Source organism: Salmo trutta, chromosome 29, assembly GCF_901001165.1.
Source record: "Salmo trutta chromosome 29, fSalTru1.1, whole genome shotgun sequence".
NCBI lineage: Eukaryota > Metazoa > Chordata > Actinopteri > Salmoniformes > Salmonidae > Salmo > Salmo trutta.
In genome coordinates, this window is record NC_042985.1 from 39,020,705 (window position 1) to 39,043,128 (window position 22,424).

The 22,424-nt window shown below is 43.9% G+C and overlaps 1 protein-coding gene across 2 annotated transcripts in view; it reads right to left on the reverse strand.

The window, feature by feature from the left end:
- LOC115167594 (serine/threonine-protein kinase BRSK2-like) overlaps nt 1-22,424 on the reverse strand; it is a 178,015-nt gene that overhangs the window by 9,488 nt on the left and 146,103 nt on the right. Inside the window, exons 13-18 of one of the 2 annotated variants that reach the window (XM_029722174.1) lie at nt 16,559-16,619; nt 13,816-14,023; nt 12,573-12,621; nt 8,223-8,346; nt 2,146-2,326; nt 1,305-1,394 (exon numbers count right to left, since the gene is read on the reverse strand). In XM_029722174.1, the coding sequence (XP_029578034.1) occupies nt 1,305-1,394; nt 2,146-2,326; nt 8,223-8,346; nt 12,573-12,621; nt 13,816-14,023; nt 16,559-16,619 (713 nt within the window). Of the gene's footprint in view, nt 1-1,304; nt 1,395-2,145; nt 2,327-8,222; nt 8,347-12,572; nt 12,622-13,815; nt 14,510-16,558; nt 16,620-22,424 lie in introns of both variants that reach the window. The other variant, XM_029722173.1, reaches the window with a different exon arrangement.

Consider the following 22,424-nt stretch of genomic DNA (forward strand, 5'->3'; position numbering starts at 1 on the left):
AGGTAGGCGTGTGTGTGTGTGTGTGTGTGTGTGTGTGTGTGTGTGTGTGTGTGTGTGTGTGTGTGTGTGTGTGTGTGTGTGTGTGTGTGTGTGTGTGTGTGTGTGTGTGTGTGTGTGTGTGTGTCAGGCCAGCTTGCTAGCATTAAAGGGAAAAAGATTTTAAAAATCCAACTCCATATTCATTATCTTCAGCACCCCCCCACCCCCCCCCCAACATATGTGAAAATGGCATGTCTCTATGTTTTGCAGTAAAACATGCCATCACAAATGACACCATCAACCAATTAGTAGACAATTAGTAGAAAATGCCTACTCATAAATCGTTCAAATGTTAAAATGTACACCGATGATTTAATTGGACACACTTATCTTCCTCTATCTTTTTTTTTTACTACAAAACATAGAAACACGTCATTTTCATGTATGTTGATGTTGGGGTGGTGCTGGAGATGATGAATATGAAGTTTAACATTTTAGAAATGCCCCTTTAACACACCTGTACTTCCCCAAGGATTTGATGATGAGTTGATTATTTGAGTCAGGTGTTAAAGCACTAGACTAGGACCCACACATTAGCCTGCACACACTCATACTGCGGGCGCAGGAGTAAAGAAGATGGCTCTAGCCTTATTATATTCTATAGTATGTGCTATGTAATGTATGTAATACCATGTCTCACCAGCAGTGGGTGCTGTTATCAAGTGAAGAAACCCCAAGTTAATACAATACAGGCACATAAAAAAAACAACAAGGACAAGTGAAGAACAGAACGTGACTCTGTCTTTCTTTTCTTCCATTCCTCCCTGTTCAACCCATCTTCATCCCAGAATATCAAACTATATAATACATACATGTACTGAGCTAATGTGAGGGGGATAGTTTTGAAGTGTTACATCATGTTGGTCCTTATTATCTATATGGGAAGGTTACACTGGACTCAATAAAAAAAAACTCTTAACCGAGAGCTGGTTGGAAAGTGTAAAAAGTTATCAGAAAACGTTGTCAAATTCAATTCTGTGTGTGTAGGTCATGACTGAGCCCTTGTGTGTGAATGCAAGAAAGTCAGGAGAGAGTGTGATGTCTCGAGGATACCAACGTTGTTGCTTTGTTGGTGCCGGGTGCATCTGCCATGGTTTGGGCCATGCATGTGGAGATGCCTTGTGTCAAAGCGTGTGAGTCGAGCCGCGCTGTGACTGTGGCGTTGCCGTGAGCTACGGGGATGCCGAGAGAGGGGGGGTGAGGGGAGGGGGGAGGGGGGTGGTAGTGGAGGGGTGTAGGGGGGAGAGGAGAGGGTCTCTACTTACCAGAGATCTGCTGGACCCCGGGCTGGTCATGTGAGCTCATCAGTTGAGCCTGAATGGTCTCAACCACACGCTTGAAACGGCGGCTGGGACCTGGTGAGAGAGGGGGAGAGAAAAATTAGGGATGTAGAGAGTGAGGAGGAGAGAGAGAGTATGAGGAGAGAGATAGAGAGGGAGGCAGAGAGGAGGTGGAGGAAGGGAGTGAGAGAGAGAAATAGAGAGAAACAGAGAGAAACAGAGAAAAACAGTCCTAGAACTTGATTGACTGAAAAAAGAAGAAATACTCTTGAAAATAACCAGAATAATTGACAGAAAATAAGCTTGTGGTGTTGAAACACACAATGTCACACCAGTAGGACGCAAAGAGTGTCAATGTTATGGAAACAATGACATCATGTCCATTATATTTTTCTCACAATAGCCTCAATGAAGCTTCAATTTGAATTCAAGCACATGTAAATCTCAAAGGAATTCAGCTGAATTAAATGAGAGTCTGTTCAACATCAATTTAACATAAATTATCCACATGGGAATAAGCAGACAAACTGCAGAGACAACACAGAATATTTTGCTGGAGATGATGCTCCAATGTCATTGGCCAGAGGTTGTCCTTTGAGACTCAGCAGGGACTAAAGTGCAGTGTGATTATGGTGGGAAAAGGTCTCTTTTTCTCTGTCCTCCTCCTCACCAGGCTTCTGTGTAATGTTGCTTGCATCAGCTTGTGTATGTGCTTGTACATGTGTGTACATATTCAGGAAGTGTCTGTGTGTATACAGTGTTTGTGTGTGTATGTTAATGTGTGTGTGTGCACGCATGTGCCTGCCTGCCTTTCTGTGTGTGTTACCTGAGAGCAGGGTGAAGGTGACCGAATAGATGCCGTTCTCTTTGGTGGCGGCGGTGCTCTCCGTATAGGTGATGTCCACCTGGAACTTGACCGGCTTCTGAAACACTGTAGGGCCGGCTGTAGACTTATACTCTGCCCGGAAACTTGTCTGACTGATCACACTGTGGCTCAGACTGGGGATCTATATGAGAGAGAGAAGGGAGGGAGAGGGGGGGAAGGTGGGAAGCAGGAGGTAGGGAAGCAGATGGAGAGAGATGGGAAAGGGAGGTGGAGGGTGGGAAAGAGAGAGCAAAAACAAAGAGAGAGCACAGGAAAAAAGAGAGAAAACCATCCGTTTCAATACAGAGACCATGTGTGACTAGTGAGAAAAAGGATATGTACAGTGCCTTGCAAAAGTATTCATCCCCCTTGGCGTTTTTCCTATTTTGTTGTATTACAACCTGTCATTTAAATTGATTTTTATTTGGATTTCATGCAACGGACATACACAAAATTGTCCAAATTGGTGAAGTGAAAAAAAATATATAACTTGTTTAAAAAATATTTGAAAAATATGAAAAGTGGTGCGTGCATGTGTATTCACCCCTTTGCTATGAAGCCCCTAAATAAGATCTGGTGCAACCAAATACCTTCAGAAGTCACATAATTCGTTAAATAAAGTCCACCTGTGTGCAATCTAAGTGTCACATGATCTGTCACATGATCTCAGTATATATACACCTGTTCTTCAAGGCCCCAGAGTCTGCAGCACCACTAAAAAATATATCAGAAACCTTTAACATCCCACTGAGCACCATCAAATCCCTTATTAAAAAATGGAAAGAATATGGCACCACAACAAACCTGCCAAGAGAGAGCCACCCACCAAAACTCACGGACCAGGCAAGAAGGGCATTAATCAGAGAGGCAACAAAGAGACCAAAGATAAGCCTGAAGGAGCTGCAAAGCTCCATAGCAGAGATTGGAGTATCAGTACATAGGACCACTTTAAGCCGTACACTCCACAGAGCTGGGAATTACGGAAGAGTGGCCAGAAAAAAGCCATTGCTTAAAGAAAAGAATAAGCAAACACATTTGGTGTTCGCCAATAGGCATGGGGGAGACTCCCCAAACATATGGAAGAAGGTACTCTGGTCAGATGAGAATAGAATTGAGCTTTTTGGCCATCAAGGAAAACGCTATGTCTGGCGCAAACCCAACACCTCTTATCACCCCGAGAATGCCATCCCCACAGTGAAGCATGGTGATGGCAGCATCACCATGCTTCACTGTGATGGCAGATGACAGGGGCTGGGAAACTGGTCAGAATTGAAGGAATGATGGATTGCGTTAAATACAGGGAAATTCTTGAGGGAAACCTGTTTCAGTCTTCCAGAGATTTGAGACTGGGATGGAGGTTCACCTTCCAGCAGGACAATGACCCTAAGCATACTGCTAAAGCAACACTCACGTGGTTTAAGGGGAAACATTTACATTTCTTGGAATGGCCTATTCAAAGCCCAAACCTCAATCCAATTGAGAATCTGTGGTATGACTTAAAGATTGCTGTACACCCGCGGAACCCATCCAATTTGAAGGAGCTGGAGCAGTTTTGCCTTGGAAGAATGGGCAAAGATCCCAGTGGCAAGATGTTCCAAGCTTATAAAGACATACCCCAAGAGACTTGCAGCTGTAATTGCTGCAAAAGGTGAATCTACAAAGTATTGACTTTGGGGGGGTGAATAGTTATGCACGCTCAAGTTTTCTTTTTTTTGTCTTATTTCTTGTTTCTTTCACAATAATTATTTTTTTGCATCTTCAAAGTGGTAGGCATGTTGTGTAAATCAAATGATACAAACCCCCCCAAAAATATATTTTAATTCCAGGTCGTAAGGCATGAATACTTTCGCAAACCACTGTATATGAGCTAAAATACAGAGAAGAGGCGAGACAAAGAGAGACAAGACAAGACAAGACAAGACAGGAAGAGACAACACTGGATCTGTTACACTACAGCACAGCGCTGTTAGGGACCATCAGACTCTGAGTCAATTACAATAGACAGCGGGTCACACAGCAACAACACAGTGTTGGGCTACAGAGACTAGGGTGCCTTTGAAAATACACGAAAACAAACCTGCTTGGAAATATTGCAGAGGTTAGATAATTGGCAAGGTGTAGGGTTAATGCAAGTCAACTACTGTAGTGTACGATGACGGTTGTGTCATGACAGTGTCAGTGTCAAAGTCAGTTTCCATCCGTTGTCGTGACTGTTTTGACGCTGTGATGTACCATTATAATGACACAGCTATGCACAGCGTGGCCAAGAAAAACTTAAGAAGACTCAATCAAGTCCTTTCCTTGGCTCTCTTTAATGTCAGAAATCAGACTGCTGTGCACCAATCATATGCAGACTACAAAAAGCAGGCTGCTGTTCACTGATTACACAATAACACTGACCTTCACTGGGAAAGCAGCAGAGGGAAATGCAGGCAGTAGCACTGTCTAAAAGTTGCTCTAAATCGAAAGATAAATCACAGTTGCTAAATAGTGAATTTATCCACTTCACCTCATGGACAAACCAATGAACTTAGCCATCACTTTGTGTGCTAGTTCTAATAATGATTTCAATGTTTGAAGACCAGGATTTTGTATATATAATTCCATACAATAACAAGTCAAATAGTATCATGGCGCCGGAGGAGATGGCTGCTGTTTCACGATCCCCTAACCAATTGTGCTACTGTGTGCGTTTTTTCACGTTATTTCTAACTTATTTTGTACATAATGTTTCTACCACTGTGTCTTATGACCGAAAAGAGCTTCTAGATATCAGGACAGTGATTACTCAGCCCGTACTGGAGGAATTTTTCTTTAACGAATCGGATGGGAAGAATTTACTTCAGACGCCCGACAAGGCCCTCATCCCTGTCATTCTCTAGAGAAAGAGACAGAGATATTGGGGGCGAAGGTCTGGGTTCCTTGTAAGGATCCGACGGCGAGCGGGTAATCTCCCTTTACCATCGGTCCTATTAGCCAATGTACAAGCAATGGGATATAAAATAGACAAACTACAATCACGTATATCCTACCAACGGGACATTAAAAACTGTAATATCTTATGTTTCACTGAGTCATGGCTGAACGACGACATGAATAACATACAGCTGGCGGGTTTTAAGCTTTTTCTCTGCAGGATAGAACAGCGGCTTCTGGTAAGACAAGGGGTGGGGGTCTGTGTATATTTGTAAACAACAGCTAGTGCACGAAATCTAAGGAAGTCTCGAAGTTTTGCTCACCTGAGGTAGAGTATCTCATGATAAGCTGTAGACAACACTATATACCAAGAGAGTTTTCATCTATATTCTTTGTAGCTGTCTATTTACCACCACAAACCGATGCTGGCACTAAGACCTCACTCAATGAGCTGTATACAGCCATAAGCAAACAGGAAAATGCTCATCCAGAGGCGACGCTCCTAGTGGCCGGGGACTTTAATGCAGGGAAACTTAAATCCATTTTACCTAATTTCTACCAGAATGTTAAATGTGCAACCAGAGGGAAAAAAACTCTAGATCACATTTACTCCACAAACAGAGACGCGACAAAGCTCTCCCTCACCCTCCATTTGGCAAATTTGACCATAATTCTATACTCCTGATTCCTGCTTACAAGCAAAAACTAAAGCAGGAAGCAACAGTGACTCGGTCAATAAGAAAGTGGTCAGATGAAGCAGATGCTAAGCTACAGGACTGTTTTGCTAGCACAGACTGGAATATGTCCCAGGATTCTTCCGATGGCATTGAGGAGTACACCACATCAGTCACTGGCTTCATCAATAAGTGTATCGATGAAGTCGTCCCCACAGTGACCGTACGTACATACCCCAACCAGAAGCCATGGATTACAGGCAACATTCGCACTGAGCTAAAGGGTAGAGCTGCCGCTTTCAAGGAGCAGGACTCTAACCTGGAAGAGTATAGGAAATCCAGCTGTTCCCTCCGACGAACCAGCAAACAGGTAAAGCGTCAATACAGGACTAAGATTGAATTGTACTACACCGGTTCCGACACTCGTCGATGGTGCAGGGCTTGCAAACTATTACAGACTACAAAGGGAAGCAAAGCCGAGAGTAGCCCAGTGACACGAGCCTACCAGACGAGCTAAATTACTTCTATGCTCGTTTCGAGGCAAGTAACACTGAAACATGCATGAGAGCATCAGCTGTTCTGGACTATGTGCTCATGCTCTCCGTAGCCAATGTGAGTAAGACCTTTAAATAGGGCAACATTCACAAGGCCGCAGGGCCAGACGGATTACCAGGACGTGTACTGCGAGCATGCACTGACCAACTGGCAAATGTCTTCACTGACATTTTCAACCTGTCCCTGATTGAGACTGTAATACCAACATGTTTCAAGGAGACCACCATAGTCCCTGTGCCCAAGAACACTAAGGTAACCTGCCTAAATGACTACCGACCCATAGCACTCACGTCTGTAGCCATTAAGTGCATTGAAAGGTTGGTCATGGCTGACATCAACACCATTATCCAAGAAACCCTAGACCCACTCCAATTTACATACCGCCCCGACAGATCCACAGATGACACAATCTCTATTGCACTTAACACTGCCCTTTCCCACCTGGACAAAAGGAACACCTATGCGAGAATGCTATTCATTGACTACAGCTCAGCATTCAACACCGTAGTGCCCTCAAAGCTAATCACTAAGCTATGGACCCTGGGACTAAAGACCTCTCTCTGCAACTGGATCGTGGACTTCCTGACGGGCCGCCCCCAGGTGGTAAGGGTAGGTAGCAACACATCCGCCATGCTGATCCTCAACACAGAGGCCCCTCAGAGGTGCATGCTCAGTCCCCTCCTGTACTCCCTGTTTACTTATGACTACATGGCCAGGCACGACTCCAACACCATCATCAAGTTTGCCGATGACACAACAGTGGTAGGCCTGATCACCGACAACGATGAGACAGCCTATAGGGAGGAGGTCAGAGACCTGGCCGTGTGGTGCCCGGACAACAACCTCTCCCTCAATGTGATCAAAGGCAAAGGAGAGGATTGTGGACTGCAGGAATAGGAGGACTGAGCACGCCCCAATTCTCATTGATGGGGCTGTAGTGGAGCAGTTTGAGAGCTTCAAGTTCCTTGGTGTCTACATCACCAAAAAACTATCATGATCCAAACACACTAAGACAGTCGTGAAGAGGGCATGACAAAGCCTATTCCCCCTCAGGAGAATGAAGAGATTCAGCATGGGTCCTCAGATCCTAAAAAGGTTCTACAGCTGCAACATCGAGAGCATCCTGACTGGTTGCATCACTGCCTGCTCAGCCTCCAACCACAAGGCACTACAGAGGGTAGTGCGCACGGCCCAGTACATCACTGGGGCCAAGCTTCCTGCCATCCAGGACCTCTATACCAGGCGATGTCAGAGGAAGGCCCTAAAAATTGTCAAAGACTCTAGCCACCCTAGTCATAGACTGTTCTCTCTGCTACCGCACGGCAAGGGGTACCAGAGCGCCAAGTCTAAGTCCAAAAGGCTTCTTAACAGCTTCTACCCCTAAGTCATAAGACTCCTGAACAGCTAATCAAAGGGCTACCCAGACCCCTCTTTTACGCTGCTGCTACTCTCTGTTTATTATCTATGCAGTCACTTTAACTCTATCTACATGTACATGTTACCTCAATTACCTCACCTAACCAGTGCTCCCGCACATTGACTCTGTACCGGTACCACCTGTATATAGCCTCGGTATTGTTATTTCACTGCTGCCGTTTAATTATTTGTTACTTTTATTTTCAAATTATTACTTATCTATTTTTTACTAAACCCTTATTTTTCTTAAAACTTAAGCATTGTTGGTTAAGGGCTTGTAAGTAAGCATTTCACTGTAAGGTCTACACCTGTTGTATTCGGCGCATGTGACAAATACAATTTTATTTGATCATAAGTAGGGTGGTGACAAAGGAGGGAGGAAGAGAGAGAGAGATAGGAGATATACACATACAGTAGATGGAGAGGGAGAGAAAGTGGAGCGGTGAGGAGCAAAAAGGAGTGGTGAGGAGCTCTTACAGAGAGGAAGGCGTGAACGATGTCTGCTTTGATGGAGCTGAGAGGCTTGTCTCTGATCACCACAAAGATCTGCTCCTCTTTCTCCAGGTTGATGAAGTTACCAAACCATGACTTCTTGGCAAGCCTGCAGGGAGGGAGAAAAAATGATGCATTCTCACAGACACATACATGTCAGCAAACTAGAAGAACACACACTCACTTAATTTAGTAGCTGCTGGAGAGAAGACTAATGCATCATGTCGAGAGGACAATTAACATAGTGCCACACTCATTTGCATACCATGCTTTGTCTGATCTTTAAGGGTAATGAACAGAAACTGTTTAAGGGAGTAGTGTTAAATTCAATGTTCTTCTAATCTAAAATCACTTTGTCCCTCCTAGCCTGGTCCAGATGTGTATTTCAACCAACTGGTGACTATAATGTATGCCATGACAATTATAGTCAGAGGAGTTGGTTAAAGCACATTCATATCTGAACCAGGCTATTCTGTTTCTACCTCCCTCTATCATCTAACTTCAACCCATGTGCATGTTCTGTAAGCCCTCTTCCTCCCTCTGCTTGTCCAAATAGCCTCATATTGGTCCCCAATAGCAATGACATCATCCTGACTACCTTTGCTACGAACCTACCTCAAGGCCCCTTCCTCATTTCTGCCTCATCTCCAACTATCCAACCTGACTCTAGCTGTGTCTCTCTCTGTCTGTGAAGCAAACTGGAAGAAAACCACTAAAATATTCATGCGGAACAATTCCCTAAAAATAGCCCAATCAACAGGAAGGAGAGTCCAATCTGCATAATTGTGGGGATTGTTCACACAGGACTCTTGGGCAGAATCCCTACTGCCTGTAGCTTACATAGTCACTCTCCCAGTGGCAAAAACACCAAAGGTAGAATGAGTTGACTTTCATGCACATGCATGTAAAAGAGGTGGTTCAGTGACCCACAATCAAGTGACGAATCTCCTTGCCTGAGACCTGCAGCTTCCTGAACTAATGTCTCCAGACATTAACTTAACGGGCCAACATCAGTGAATCACAATCACTAGTGACCTTGCCTGAGACCAATTTTTTTCCTTATTTTTTAAGGGGTGGATCAGTTTTAATATTGTAGATAGATTGTGGCTTCCATCAACGTAATTGTCTGCATCATTTTTAATCCCCTATATATCATTTTTGTAAATATATATATATAATATATATATATTTGTATATATTTTCCTTTATTATTTTCCACTAACCATACCACCCCTCAGCTAATTTGAGTAAACTAATGGACAACAACACTTAGGCTTCTACTTTCAGCTTATACATATTATATACATTTTACCGACACAGTATATTTTACAATAGTTATCTTTTGTTTGTTTTTTGTCCCATCCTTCAGCTCTACTCAACCCCTCCCATCTATCTCTGAACACTATCCAGTTTTGATTTCTATTTGCCATATATTTTTCAACTGTGCTGTGATGTTTCAAAAAAGTTCTGAACCTTTCTATTCTAATAGTTTATACAGATTGCGACCAAAAACAAGCTTAGCAATTGCTAAATCCTTAGCAATCTACACAAAATACCCCATAACGACAAAGTGAAAACAGGTTTTTAGAAATGTTTGCAAATTTATTACAAATAAAAACAGAAATACCTTATTTACATAAGTATTCAGACACTTTGTTATGAGACTCGAAATTGAGCTCAGGTGCATCATGTTTCCATTGATCATCTTTGAGATGTTTCTACAACTTGATTGGAGTCCACTGGTAAATTCAACTGATTGGACATGATTTGGAAAGACACTCACCTATCTATATAAGGTCCCACAGTTGACAGTGCATGTCAGAGCAAAAACAAAGCCATGAGGTCGAAGGAATTGTCCATAGTGCTCCGAGACAGGATTGTGTCGAGGCACAGATCTGGGGAAGGGTATTAAACTATTTCTGGAGCATTGAAGGTCCCCAAGAACACAGTGGCCGCCATCATTCTAAAAAGGAAGAAGTTTAAACCACCAAGACTCTTCCTAGATCTGGCCGCCCGGCCAAACTGAGCAATCGGGGAAGAAGGGCCCTGGTCAGGGAGGTGACCAAGGCCTGATGCTCACTCTGAGAGAGCTCTAGAGTTTGTCTGTGGAGATGGGAGAATCTTCCAGAAGGACAACCATCTCAAAATCAAATGTATTGGTCACATACACATGGTTAGCAGATGTTATTGCGAGTGTAGCGAAATGCTTGTAAAGTTTCCTAAGGACTAGAAGCGAGACAGCCCTCTCTGTCAGCGCCATTGTTCATTGTACATCTCTGCAGCACTCCACCAATCAGGCCTACATGGTAGTGGCCAGACGGAAGCCACTTCTCAGTAAAAAGCACATGACAGCCCACTTGGAGTTTGCCAAAAGGCACCTAAAGACTCTCAGACCATGAGAAACAATATTCTCTCGTCTGATGAAATCAAGCTTGAACTCTTTGGCCTGAATGCCAAGCGTCACGTCTGGAGGAAACCTGGCTCCATCCCTACGGTGAAGCATGGTAGTGGCAGCATCATGCTGTGGGGATGTTTTTCAGAGGCAGGGACTGGGAGACTAGTCAGAATCGAGGCAAAGATGAACGGATTAAACACTCAGGACTTCAGACTGGGGCGAAGGTTCACCTTCCAACAGGACAACGACCCTAAGAACACAGCCAAGACAACGCAGGAGTGGCTTCGGGACAAGTCTCTGAATGTCCTTGAGTGGCCCAGCCAGAGCCCGGACTTGAACCCGATGGAACATCTCTGAAGAGACCTGAAAATAGCTGTCCAGCAACGCTCTCCATCCAACCTGAGCTTGAGAGGATCCGCAGAGAATGGGAAAAACTCCCCAAATACAGGTGTGCCAAGCTTGTAACGTCATACCCAAGAAGACTCGATGCTGTGATCGCTGCCAAAGGTGCTTCAACAAAGTACTCTGTGAAGGGTCTGAATACTTATGTAAATGTGATATTTAAGTGTTTTATTTTTTATAAATTAGCCAAAATGTATAAAAAACTTTTTTTGCTTTGCCATTATGGGGTATTGTGTGTAGACTGATAAGGGGGAAAAAAATCGTACATTTCAGAATAAGGCTGTAACGTAACAAAATGTGGAAACAGTCAACGGGTCTGAATACTTTTCAAAGAAACTGTATATAACATTCTATTGGTTGTAAGAATTTTGTATAATAATTTAAATAGAAAAAAAAGTTTTGAATCCAGTGTAGTTTTGTATATTAGTTCATAAACCATGTTCCATGGAATTGGTAAATCTCTACCCAACTATTCTGCAGCTGCACATTTTTTGGTCCTTAAATTAAACTGGTATACTTTTTTATTTATCACTATTTTCTTTAACCAATTTTAGTCTTTAATGCAGGGCTGATAGACATATTCTTACTTTTTCTCCCTTCCACTTCCATTTTTGCAGTAATGCTGCAATTAGTTGGTTGTAATTTTGAGTAGAGCAGACATTTCCATATATTTTTGTTAGCTGCATGTGTGATACAACAGTCCTATTTATGATATCATTTACAAAGATTATACACATTTTTTTTTTTTCAATTAGTATATTTGAGTATAACCATAACATTTATTCTCTTTTCTGGTGAAATAAACTGAAAATGCAACAAACTTTCTATGGATTGTTAAAAGAATTGCGATATTTTGGAGAATATTTCATTTTCAAATAACCGAAAATGAGAGGTTGTAATCAGAATAAAGGGAAAAAGGCCATTCTTGAACATGGGGTGAGACATTCTTACTAATCTGCTAAAGAACCAGTTTGGATTTAAGTACATCTTTTGTATGACTGAAGCGTTAGGTCTAATGCTTTAATATTTAATCATTTCTGCCCTCATAATTCATATTCATTATATAAATAGGTCTGTTTAATTTTGTCTGGCTTGCCATTCCAAATCAAATGGAATCTTTTTTGCTCGTATAAAAACAAGTCGCTAGGTGTAGGCAAGACCATAAGCAAATAGGTAAACTGGCATATGGCTAAAGACAGGTATTTTCCTGAAGATCTGCGTTAGATCTCCGAAAGAACACCTACAGACCACCTACGGATCCCTATGGCGCTTGACCTCTGAATGTTTAGTAAAAGGCATAAGCTGACGCACACCCAAAAATGTTCTGTAGAGGTGCTGACTATAGGAGAGTAAACTATAAATAAGAAAGAGAGTCGCACACTCTAGTTATGCTCCCAAACATTTAATGGATATAGCAAACAACGTTTCGGTACACAGTGCCTTCTCAGGGTTTGGGAGCATAACTAGAGTGTGCAGACTTTCTTTCTTTACCTCAATGTTTGTCAAACGTTGTATTTATGTTTTCCTGGGTCACTCACTCTGGTGAAGAGTCTGGCGTGAGGCTGGACATGTCCTCCTGGGTGGGAACTGTGGAGACAGGCAGAAAACGAGGTCAAAAGTGAAAGGTTAAAGGCCCAATGCAGTCAAAAACGTGATTTTTCTGTGTTTGATATACATTTGCACACTATGAGGTTGGAATACTACTGTGAAATTGTGAAGATGATGATTACCCTTTTACTGTAAGAGCTGTTTGAAAAGACCGCCTGAAATGTCAGCCTGTTTTGATGGGATGGAGTTTTGGCCCACCTGGTGACAACACCAGGAGGTACATAGACCAACAAGAATGTACTTAATTCTTACCTAAAAATGATTTGATATTGAGATAAAAACGTCTGTATTGGACCTTTAAAGGTGAAAAGGTCAGACAAATGGGCAACATCGCTTGATTGACATCGGAGAGCACTATAGAGGGTCCAGTGTGGACGTTTAAAAAAATAAATAATTTGTATCACTTACTATGTACATGAATACTGTATATTGCATAAGTACAACAGAAAGTCAAAAATCCTTTCCTCCTTAATCTTGTTTATAAATTGGTTTGTCTTTTACCATTGTAATACCATTATCTACAAAGGTTATTCTGGATAAGATGGACAATATCCCTTCAAGTTGTAGAAATCATGTTAGGGAAAGGAAAGGTGATACCTAGCCAGTTGCACAACTGAATGCATTCAACCAGGAAGCAATTGTTGTAGGGGTTAATTGCCTTGCTCAAGGGCAGAACAGCAGTTTTCCACCTTGCTGGCTCTAGGATTCTGTCCCAAACGCTCTAACCGCTAGGCTACCTGCCGCCCCTTAGTAATGGAGGATTTAACTGATCTATCACCGTGCAGCACATATTACATGACAACCTACCTACAGGCATTAAAACGTTATACCACTCATTAGAAGAAGAAAAACACACACTACAGTTTCCCCAATTACATATATGAGCTTTGCACGCTTTGAGAACCATCATAACGCCTATGGTAAAGCTCTGAAGCTATACGCTCTTTATAACACAAGCAACCCTTATTTTCATCTTTGCTCCTCTCATCGGAATGGAATAGCCGTTGATTTATAATGTATATGACTAATCATATAGAATTGAATGGGACTCGCATAAAGAACCCCTCCCCTTGGTTTAATAAGATTATATCACAACGTATAGGACAGAACGATTACTGTTAACCCTCTTGAGATGAATGAAGCATTCATTCCTACCCCAGTCCAGTCCAGTACCTTGCATTTTCCTGCGATGGAAGCGCGGCGAGCCCAGGAAGCTATTCTTGATGGAGTTGAGACGCGTCCTCCAGGGCAACCCGCCGATGGAGGGGCTGGGGGGCGGCGTGGGGCTAGGGGTGCCCGCCGGGCTCTCCTTGGGCGTGTGCACCGGAGTGCCCTTGGGGGTAGGGAGGGGGCTCCCCCGCGGAGAGGGGTGGGGAGTCACCTGTATGGTGGGGACAGATTTGTGACCGTTGTGGTCAGGGTGGAGGCGGTGTCGGCGGAGGGGGGACATGGGTGGCGCCGGCGACAGGGGGATGGAGAGCTTGGGGGGCACAGTGAGGGGCGGGTGGCGGCGTGGCCGCGGGCTGTTGGGGACGTAGGGGGGGCTGCCCAGGGGTGAGGAGGGGGAGGTGGGCTCCGACTTGGGGGTGGTTGGGCTGTCAGCCGAGTTGGGAAGGGGGTTGGACCTGGTGGTCTGAAGGGGCTTCTCAGACACTTTGGGCTTGGCGGGGAGGGTCTGTGTGCGGGGGTGCATCAGGGGGGACCCCATCTTTGGCGTGTAGGAGTTTGGAAGCGGGTGTGGGTGCACGCGGTTGGCCCCCCCTACCCCGTTATGGTTAAGGCGGAACTCTGGGGAATGGGTGGGGCTACAGTTGGGCGACTGACAGAGGTCTGGCGACTGGGGCGGGATAAAGAAGCGCCGGACCGGCTGCGATTGGACATGCACCGTTAGATTGACAGCGCAGGCAGCCAATGAGAGACCACGCCCAGAAGCCAAGGGACATATATAGAAAACACCACAGCCCAATAAAGGTGTATTGCAATGAAAAGGCACCAGGAAAAAAAACAGAAATATAGTAAGAAATGACATGGAGGAGAGGATAGGTGGAGCGAGTGACACACAGGCAGGGAGAGTGGTGAGAGTGCAGAAAGAAAGACAAGAAGAACATGCCATTAGCATAACCAGCCAACCAGGAGGCAGCAGCACCATGGGGGAGAGAAGTGTTGAACATTACAAGCATTCATGAAGCCAAACCCAAACCGGCAACTGAAACAGCATCCAAAGCTAAACTGCATTAGCTTCCAGATTGGTGGAAAGCAGCCAGTCTGCATGCACAATGCTGTGGTATGAATGACATAGCAACTCTCATGACAAGGCATGAAAGTTTATGACAGCTTATGAAAACTGGCATGTATTAAACGTTTATGCAAGGTTTAATGGCTTTTTGTTGTGTCACTCATATGGCAGCATTATGAGGCATTTATGACGACTGCCTTTGTGAAGGGATCCTCATTAAATATGACGCATGAGTGTGTATGTCCCTGTGCGTGTATGTGTGTGGGTGTGTGCGTGTGTGGGTACTATAAAGTTTAAAGGTCAAATTACACTCCTAAACCCTAATCTCCATATACATCAGTAGGTGTGATCCCATCAATGTGTGACATAATATGTAGCCTTACATAATCGGCACAATAGTTATACTTAAAAAAGGAGGACTAAAATGGCATCACCCCTATCTGAACCAAATCCTTTACAGTGTCACTCATCATAAAAAATAATATAAAGTAACATTTAGGCACAAAACCCTTGCTGGGATTGCTGACAGATATAAATATTTGCCAGAAAGAAATATCCTCAACTATGAAACTTTTACAGAATCCTTCATAACACTGACAGTTCCGCAAGAAGAAGCAGAATATGTGATGACTGCATGTTTATATCCTCGCTAAGGGCTGGCTTTAAAAATGCATGGCCTTAGGAAAAGAATGGAGGAACTGTGCATGTTTAGTTGATTTGTAGCCCTAACCTTTACAGTCATCTTATATAACATGGCAGCATTTTCCAATGTATTCCCTAATCAAAGATGACTTTGATGGATTATGTTACTATTTTATAGTACTGGTCATTGAACACCAAATCCCACATATGGGATTAATAATAATGGACGTGTTTGCAATCTGATGAGCTGTTGGGGGAATTAAGAACTTGAAAACAAGAACGATGGGTTCCCTCATCAGAACTTAAGCCCTTATGAGACCTCACATGGATCCAATGATACATCACAAGAAGCCCTATGACATGCAGCCTACATAGCTCTGTCATAACAATGATATAACAACAGTCGTAACAGGTCATGATAACCAACCGTATATTACAGTATAACAAATGATACAACCCATTAATGAAGTATAAATTATTTTTAAATGATTCTGTGACCCGCACTAATACCTCATATCAGCGTTATGTCAGGTGTCATAACTCGTGCCTGTGTTTTGGGCTATCATGTCACATTAGATAGATTTGAACCTTTATTTTAAACTTTTTCCAGAAATAGAATTACACCAAAAACGAAAGCAAATGTCTGATGATGGTGCTGGGCCATCTGACATAAAAACAAAAACAGTGTTTGAACAAAAAGCTTTAAATACAGTTAAAATCCAGGTCATGTGACATGCTTGTCCAAAACACAGGGCCCTAGTCATAAGCTGTCATAGGGTATAGTGACTGGTAGCTTTACACTATTCTTATGACAGGATTATCCAGGCTTCATGTCAGATGGTCTTTCAGAGAGGTTTTACCATTCCTCTATGAGCTGCCCTATGTATAGCCTTATGAGCGGCCGTAGCGAGTGAATAGCAGTGTGTGCATTCCGGTGACATCCACAGCACAGCAGAGCTAGCGGTGAGGTGAGTTGGTGCAGTGCAGTGTGGGCCCCGGGGTGGGCTAGTGGGTGGTACGGGACAACCAAACTCTTACCCTGGGACTGCTGAGAGGACTAGTGGAGAGACCGGAGGATGCTCCGCTGATAGACCGTGACCTGTAGACACACACACACACACGGACACACACACACACACACACACACGGACACACACACACACACACACACACACACACACAGGGTTAAAGACATCCTCTAACAATGCAGTATGTGTGCTACAACTGGAAAACACTGAACACTACAATAGGACCACACACTGGCACACCCCTAGCTGGAGGGAGGACAAAAAGCTCCAAAAGGATATAAGCTCCAAAAGCAATAGGATAAAGTTGCCCCTATATACTGATCTAAGATTGGTTTTGTGATTTACCCCCATAATGGTTAAAAGTTGCAATTTGGGAGGGTAAGCTGATCTGTGCCTAATGGCATGTTCTACCTGAAGCTTCTGAAAGAAGTAGAGGAAAGACATCAGAAGATGAGTTCATTAACGTAACTACCTTGAACACAGTTGTATGTGGCTGTAGCACTTGGTATGCCGCTCTCTGTACTTTTTGAAAACTTTGCCCTGAGCATAAAAGGTTGGCGGAGATTCAATCATACAGGGTAAGTAGAGGAGATTGACTCAAACAAGGATGGATAACACTGGATGTAGCCAGGGTTATTTCACCCCTGGGGAGGGGGTCTGTTTAGGTTGGGATTTCTGAGCTGTTTTATTAAACACATTTCTCTCTGTCCTTCAATCTCTCCCCCTCTCTCTCTCTCTCTCTCCGTCTCTCTCGTTTCAATTCAAGTCAAAGGGGCTTTGTTGGCATGAGAAGCAATGTTTACATTGCCAAAGCAAGTGAAATAAACAATCGCAGATGAACAAATAACGTTAAAACACACAAAAGTTTTAAAAAGAGAAAGACGTTTGAAATGTTATATTATTAACTATGTGCAGCGTTGTTACAAAGTGCACATAGTAGAAGCACAAATGGCAAAGGAAAATAACTAAACAGATACATTTACTTTGGTGTTTGTGTTCCACTGGTTGCCCTTTTCTTACTGCAGCAACAGGTCACGGATTTCGCTGTGATGAGTGCACACAGCGATATTTCACATAACAGATATGGGAGTATATCAATATTTGATTTGTTTTCCAACTATTTTTAGGTCCATGTAACGTGAGGGAAATATGTCTCTCTTATGCTATCGTACATTTGGCAGGAGGTTAGGAAGTGCAGCTCAGTTTCCACCTCATTTTATGGCCAGTGGGCACATAGCCTGTCTTCTCTTGAGAGCCAGGTCTGCCTATGGCGGCCTCTTAATAGCAAGGCTATGCTCACTACATCACTACAGTCTTTTTTCCTCAGTTTTCTATCAGTCACATTGGTCTCTCTCTCTCTCTCTCTCTCTCTCTCTCTCTCTCTCTCTCTCTCTCTCTCTCTCTCTCTCTCTCTCTCTCTCTCTCTCTCTCTCTCTCTCATACACCGTATGGAACAGCGGGGACTGTGAAGCAACACAAACATAGGCTCAGACACATGCATACACACACACAATAACATACGCACTATACACACACATACACATGGATTTTGTATTGGAGATATGTGGTAGTGGTGGAGTATGGGCCTGAAGGCTCAGTTGTATAACTGTCTTAATTTTGCTGGACCCCAGGAAGAGTAGCTGCTGCCATCCATAATAAATACAAATACTGTACTCTCTCACTCACTCTCAATCTCTTCCTGGCTCATCACACTGTCCATCTCTCTTTTTTTCTCTCTCTCGCTGTCTGTCAATCTCTCTTTCTCCCTCTCCGCCATTTCACTCAGCCTCTCTCTGTCTGTCAATCTCTGTCTCCCTCTCCCTCTACCTCTCCTTTTATCATGATGAGGCGTCAGAGCTGTCCTTGTGCATAGCCTCATATGGCCTTGTGTGTACAATATGACTAACACAGTCACACAGTGGTTGTAGACTAAAACAACAGACAGTTGAAAGGTTTGGAGTGTGTTGGCTTTTAAATACTAGATTGGGTGTACTTGCCAACCGTGTCTGTCTACATGACAACAAGACATGCAAAGCATCAGAGTCTAAAGTCAACATCTATACATACTTCAAACATGTCAGCTACGCCGTGAGTACACACACACAGACACACACACACTGCGAAATCTTCCTTCTTTTATTTCTTCCTCTTCTCTTGTCCCTCCTCTGTTGTCACACCCCCTCCCTCCCTCACATCACATAGGGCCACTGATGCCAAGCGAGGTTTGGGGATTTAATTTGCAAAAGACAATTTGGCTATTTTGTCGGACACTAAAATTGAAACAGTAAATCATGTTTAAATATGCTGCCGTGTGCACGCACGTGCACTCAAACGCACGCACACATACACACTAAGCTTCAACCTCAGGGAAGGATTTCATCCGTAACCTTATCAATGCTATCTGGATTACAAAATGGCGACAGTAATACAAAGTGCAAGGCGAGCGAACCAGAACCTAAGAGATTAGTTGCCTTTCACCGAACTGCAATGGAATCCTCCAGACAGGGCTCTACACAGACAGACATCGAGTTCACAGTAAGGATACAGGAGATGAAGTAACGTTACTGCACTACAAACTACATGAAACGGTAACAATGGAAAACAGAAGAAGATTGATGAAAGGAGACACACTACAAGCCACATCTCAAGACCACAGAGTTAAGATGCAGGGGAGTTTCCCTCAGAAGTCTCTCTATGAGCGTGCCATACTGCATTCCGGAATGTAGTAAATATTGATAACTGAGTTTATGTTGTAAAGGCATATTGAGTACATATGAGTCAAACATGTTTATTTTGTCATATACACAGGGGTGCAACTTTCACTGGGAACGGGGGGGGGGCATTGCATTTTTGTCCACCCCAGTTTTATCATTGGAATGTGCTACAAAGCGAGGCAACAGCGTGCTTCAGGACCATGCAAACGCCTCCGAGCGGTCGGATAGGCTGTTTGGAGTGTTTATCCGGCTGGACAAAAAAATAAAATAATAATAATTATCTCCCCCCCACTTCTAAAACCAAAGTTGCGCCCTGCATATAGTCATATGCTTTCAGTCATTTCTGTTTTGTGTGTGTAAACATCAATATACACTGCTCAAAAAAATAGTGGTAGCATAAGACGGAGTCTACAACCCACACAAGTGGCTCAGGTAGTGCAGCTCATCCAGGATGGCACATCAATGCGAGCTGTGGCAAGAAGGTTTGCTGTGTCTGTCAGCGTAGTGTCCAGAGCATGGAGGCGCTACCAGGAGACAGGCCAGTGCATCAGGAGACGTGGAGGAGGCCGTAGGAGGGCAACAACCCAGCAGCAGGACCGCTACCTCCGCCTTTGTGCAAGGAGGAGCAGGAGGAGCACTGCCAGAGCCCTGCAAAATGACCTCCAGCAGGCCACAAATGTGCATGTGTCTGCTCAAACGGTCAGAAACAGACTTCATGAGGGTGGTATGAGGGCCCGACGTCCACAGGTGGGGGTTGTGCTTACAGCCCAACACCGTGCAGGACGTTTGGCATTTGCAAGAGAACACCAAGATTGGCAAATTCGCCACTGACGCCCTGTGCTCTTCACAGATGAAAGCAGGTTCACACTGAGCACGTGACAGATGTGACAGAGTCTGGAGATGCCGTGGAGAACGTTCTGCTGCCTGCAACATCCTCCAGCATGACCGGTTTGGCAGGGGGTCAGTCATGGTGTGGGGTGGCATTTCTTTGGGGGCCGCACAGCCCTCCATGTGCTCGCCAGAGGTAGCCTGACTGCCATTAGGTACCGAGATGAGATCCTCAGACCCCTTGTGAGACCATATGCTGGTGCGGTTGGCCCTGGGTTCGTCCTAATGCAAGACAATGCTAGACCTCATGTGGCTGGAGTGTGTCAGCAGTTCCTGCAAGAGGAAGGCATTGATGCTATGGACTGGCCCGCCCGTTCCCCAGACCTGAATCCAATTGAGCACATCTGGGACATCATGTCTCACTCCATCCACCAACGCCACGTTGCACCACAGACTGTCCAGGAGTTGGCGGATGCTTTAGTCCAGGTCTGGGAGGAGATCCCTCAGGAGACCATCCGCCACCTCATCAGGAGCATGCCCAGGCGTTGTAGGGAGGTCATACAGGTACGTGGAGGCCACACACACTACTGAGCCTCATTTTGACTTGTTTTAAGGACATTACATCAAAGTTGGATGAGCCTGTAGTGTGGTTTTCCACTTTAATTTTGAGTGTGACTACAAATCCAGACCTCCATGGGTTGATAAATTGGATTTCCATTGATTATTTTTGTGTGATTTTGTTGTCAGCACATTCTACTATGTAAAGAAAAAAGTATTTAATAAGATTATTTATTTCATTCAGATCTAGGATATGTTGTTTAAGTGTTTCCTTTATTTTTTTGAGCAGTATATATATTTTTTGTATTTTACCCCCCTTCTTCAATCCAATTACGATCTTGTCTCATCGGTGCAACTCCGCAAAGGGCTTGGGAGAGGCGGAGGTCGAGTCACGCGTCCTCCGAAACATGACTTGCCAAACTATGCTCCTTAACACTCACGCGCTTAACCCGGAAGCTAGCCAAGAAAAGGCCTCCCGGCCAAACCCTCCCCTAACCCGGACGCCACCCTATGAGACTCCCGGTCACGGCCGGTTATGATACAGCCTGGGATCTAACCTGGGTCTGTAGTGATGCCTCAAGCACTGCGATGCATTGCCTTAGCCCGCTGTGCCACCCCCGGAGGCCTAAACATCAGACATTTTATGGTTGTTCGTTCCTTATTCTGCTACAAGGTGAGGCGCTTTTAAATTACAACAGATTATTGTACTTGTGTGTACGATCATACACACCTCGCCAATATCAGGTAGTCTTTCAAGCACATAATTGAAAGAAATCTGTTGTTCGATGACGATTAAATACAATGTGTGGGTGTGTGTGTGTCTGTGTGTGTGTTTGTGTGTACGTGCGCATTCTGTCAGTGGAGGCTCCGGTATTTATTTAGCAAAGATGACAACACATAATCACTCCAGACAGACACAAGCAAAAACTCATGACATAAATGTTATGCAGCAGCTGAGGCTACACCTAAACATTAGAAATCTGACATACTTTTTGGGGTGAAAATGAGACTTTTTTCAGTCTGATCAACTGTAGGCTACTAATAAGAGCATATACCTTATGCGCCCTGTTCATCTGGTCAGCGTAAACTAATTGGTAACGTTTTTATTTGATATATTTTTATTTAACCTTTATTTAACTAGGCAAGTCAGTTAAGAACAAATTCTTATTTACAATGACGGCCTACCAAAAGGCAAAAGGCCTCCTGTGGGGACGGGGGCCTGGGATTAAAATAAATAAATAAATACAATAGAAATATAGGACAAAACACACATCACAACAAGAGAGACAACACAACACTACATAAAGAGAGACCTAAGACAAAAACACAGCAAGGCAGCAACACATGACAACACAGCACGGTAGCAACACAACATGGTGGCAACACAACATGGTAGCATCACAAAACATGGTACAAACGTTACTGGGCACAGAAAACAGCACAAATGGGAAGAAGGTAGAGACAACAATACATCACACAAAGCAGCCACAACTGTCAGTAAGAGTGTCCATGATTGAGTCTTTGAATGAAGAGATTGAGATAAAACTGTCCAGTTTGAGTGTTTGTTGCAGCTCGTTCCAGTCGCTAGCTGCAGCGAACTGAAAAGAGGAGTGACCCAAGGATGTGTGCGCTTTGGGGACCTTTAACAGAATGTGACTGGCAGAATGGGTGTTGTATGTGGAAGATGAGGGCTGCAGTAGATATCTCAGATAGGGGGGAGTGAGGCCTAAGAGGGTTTTATAAATAAGCATCAACCAGTGGGTCTTGCAACGGGTA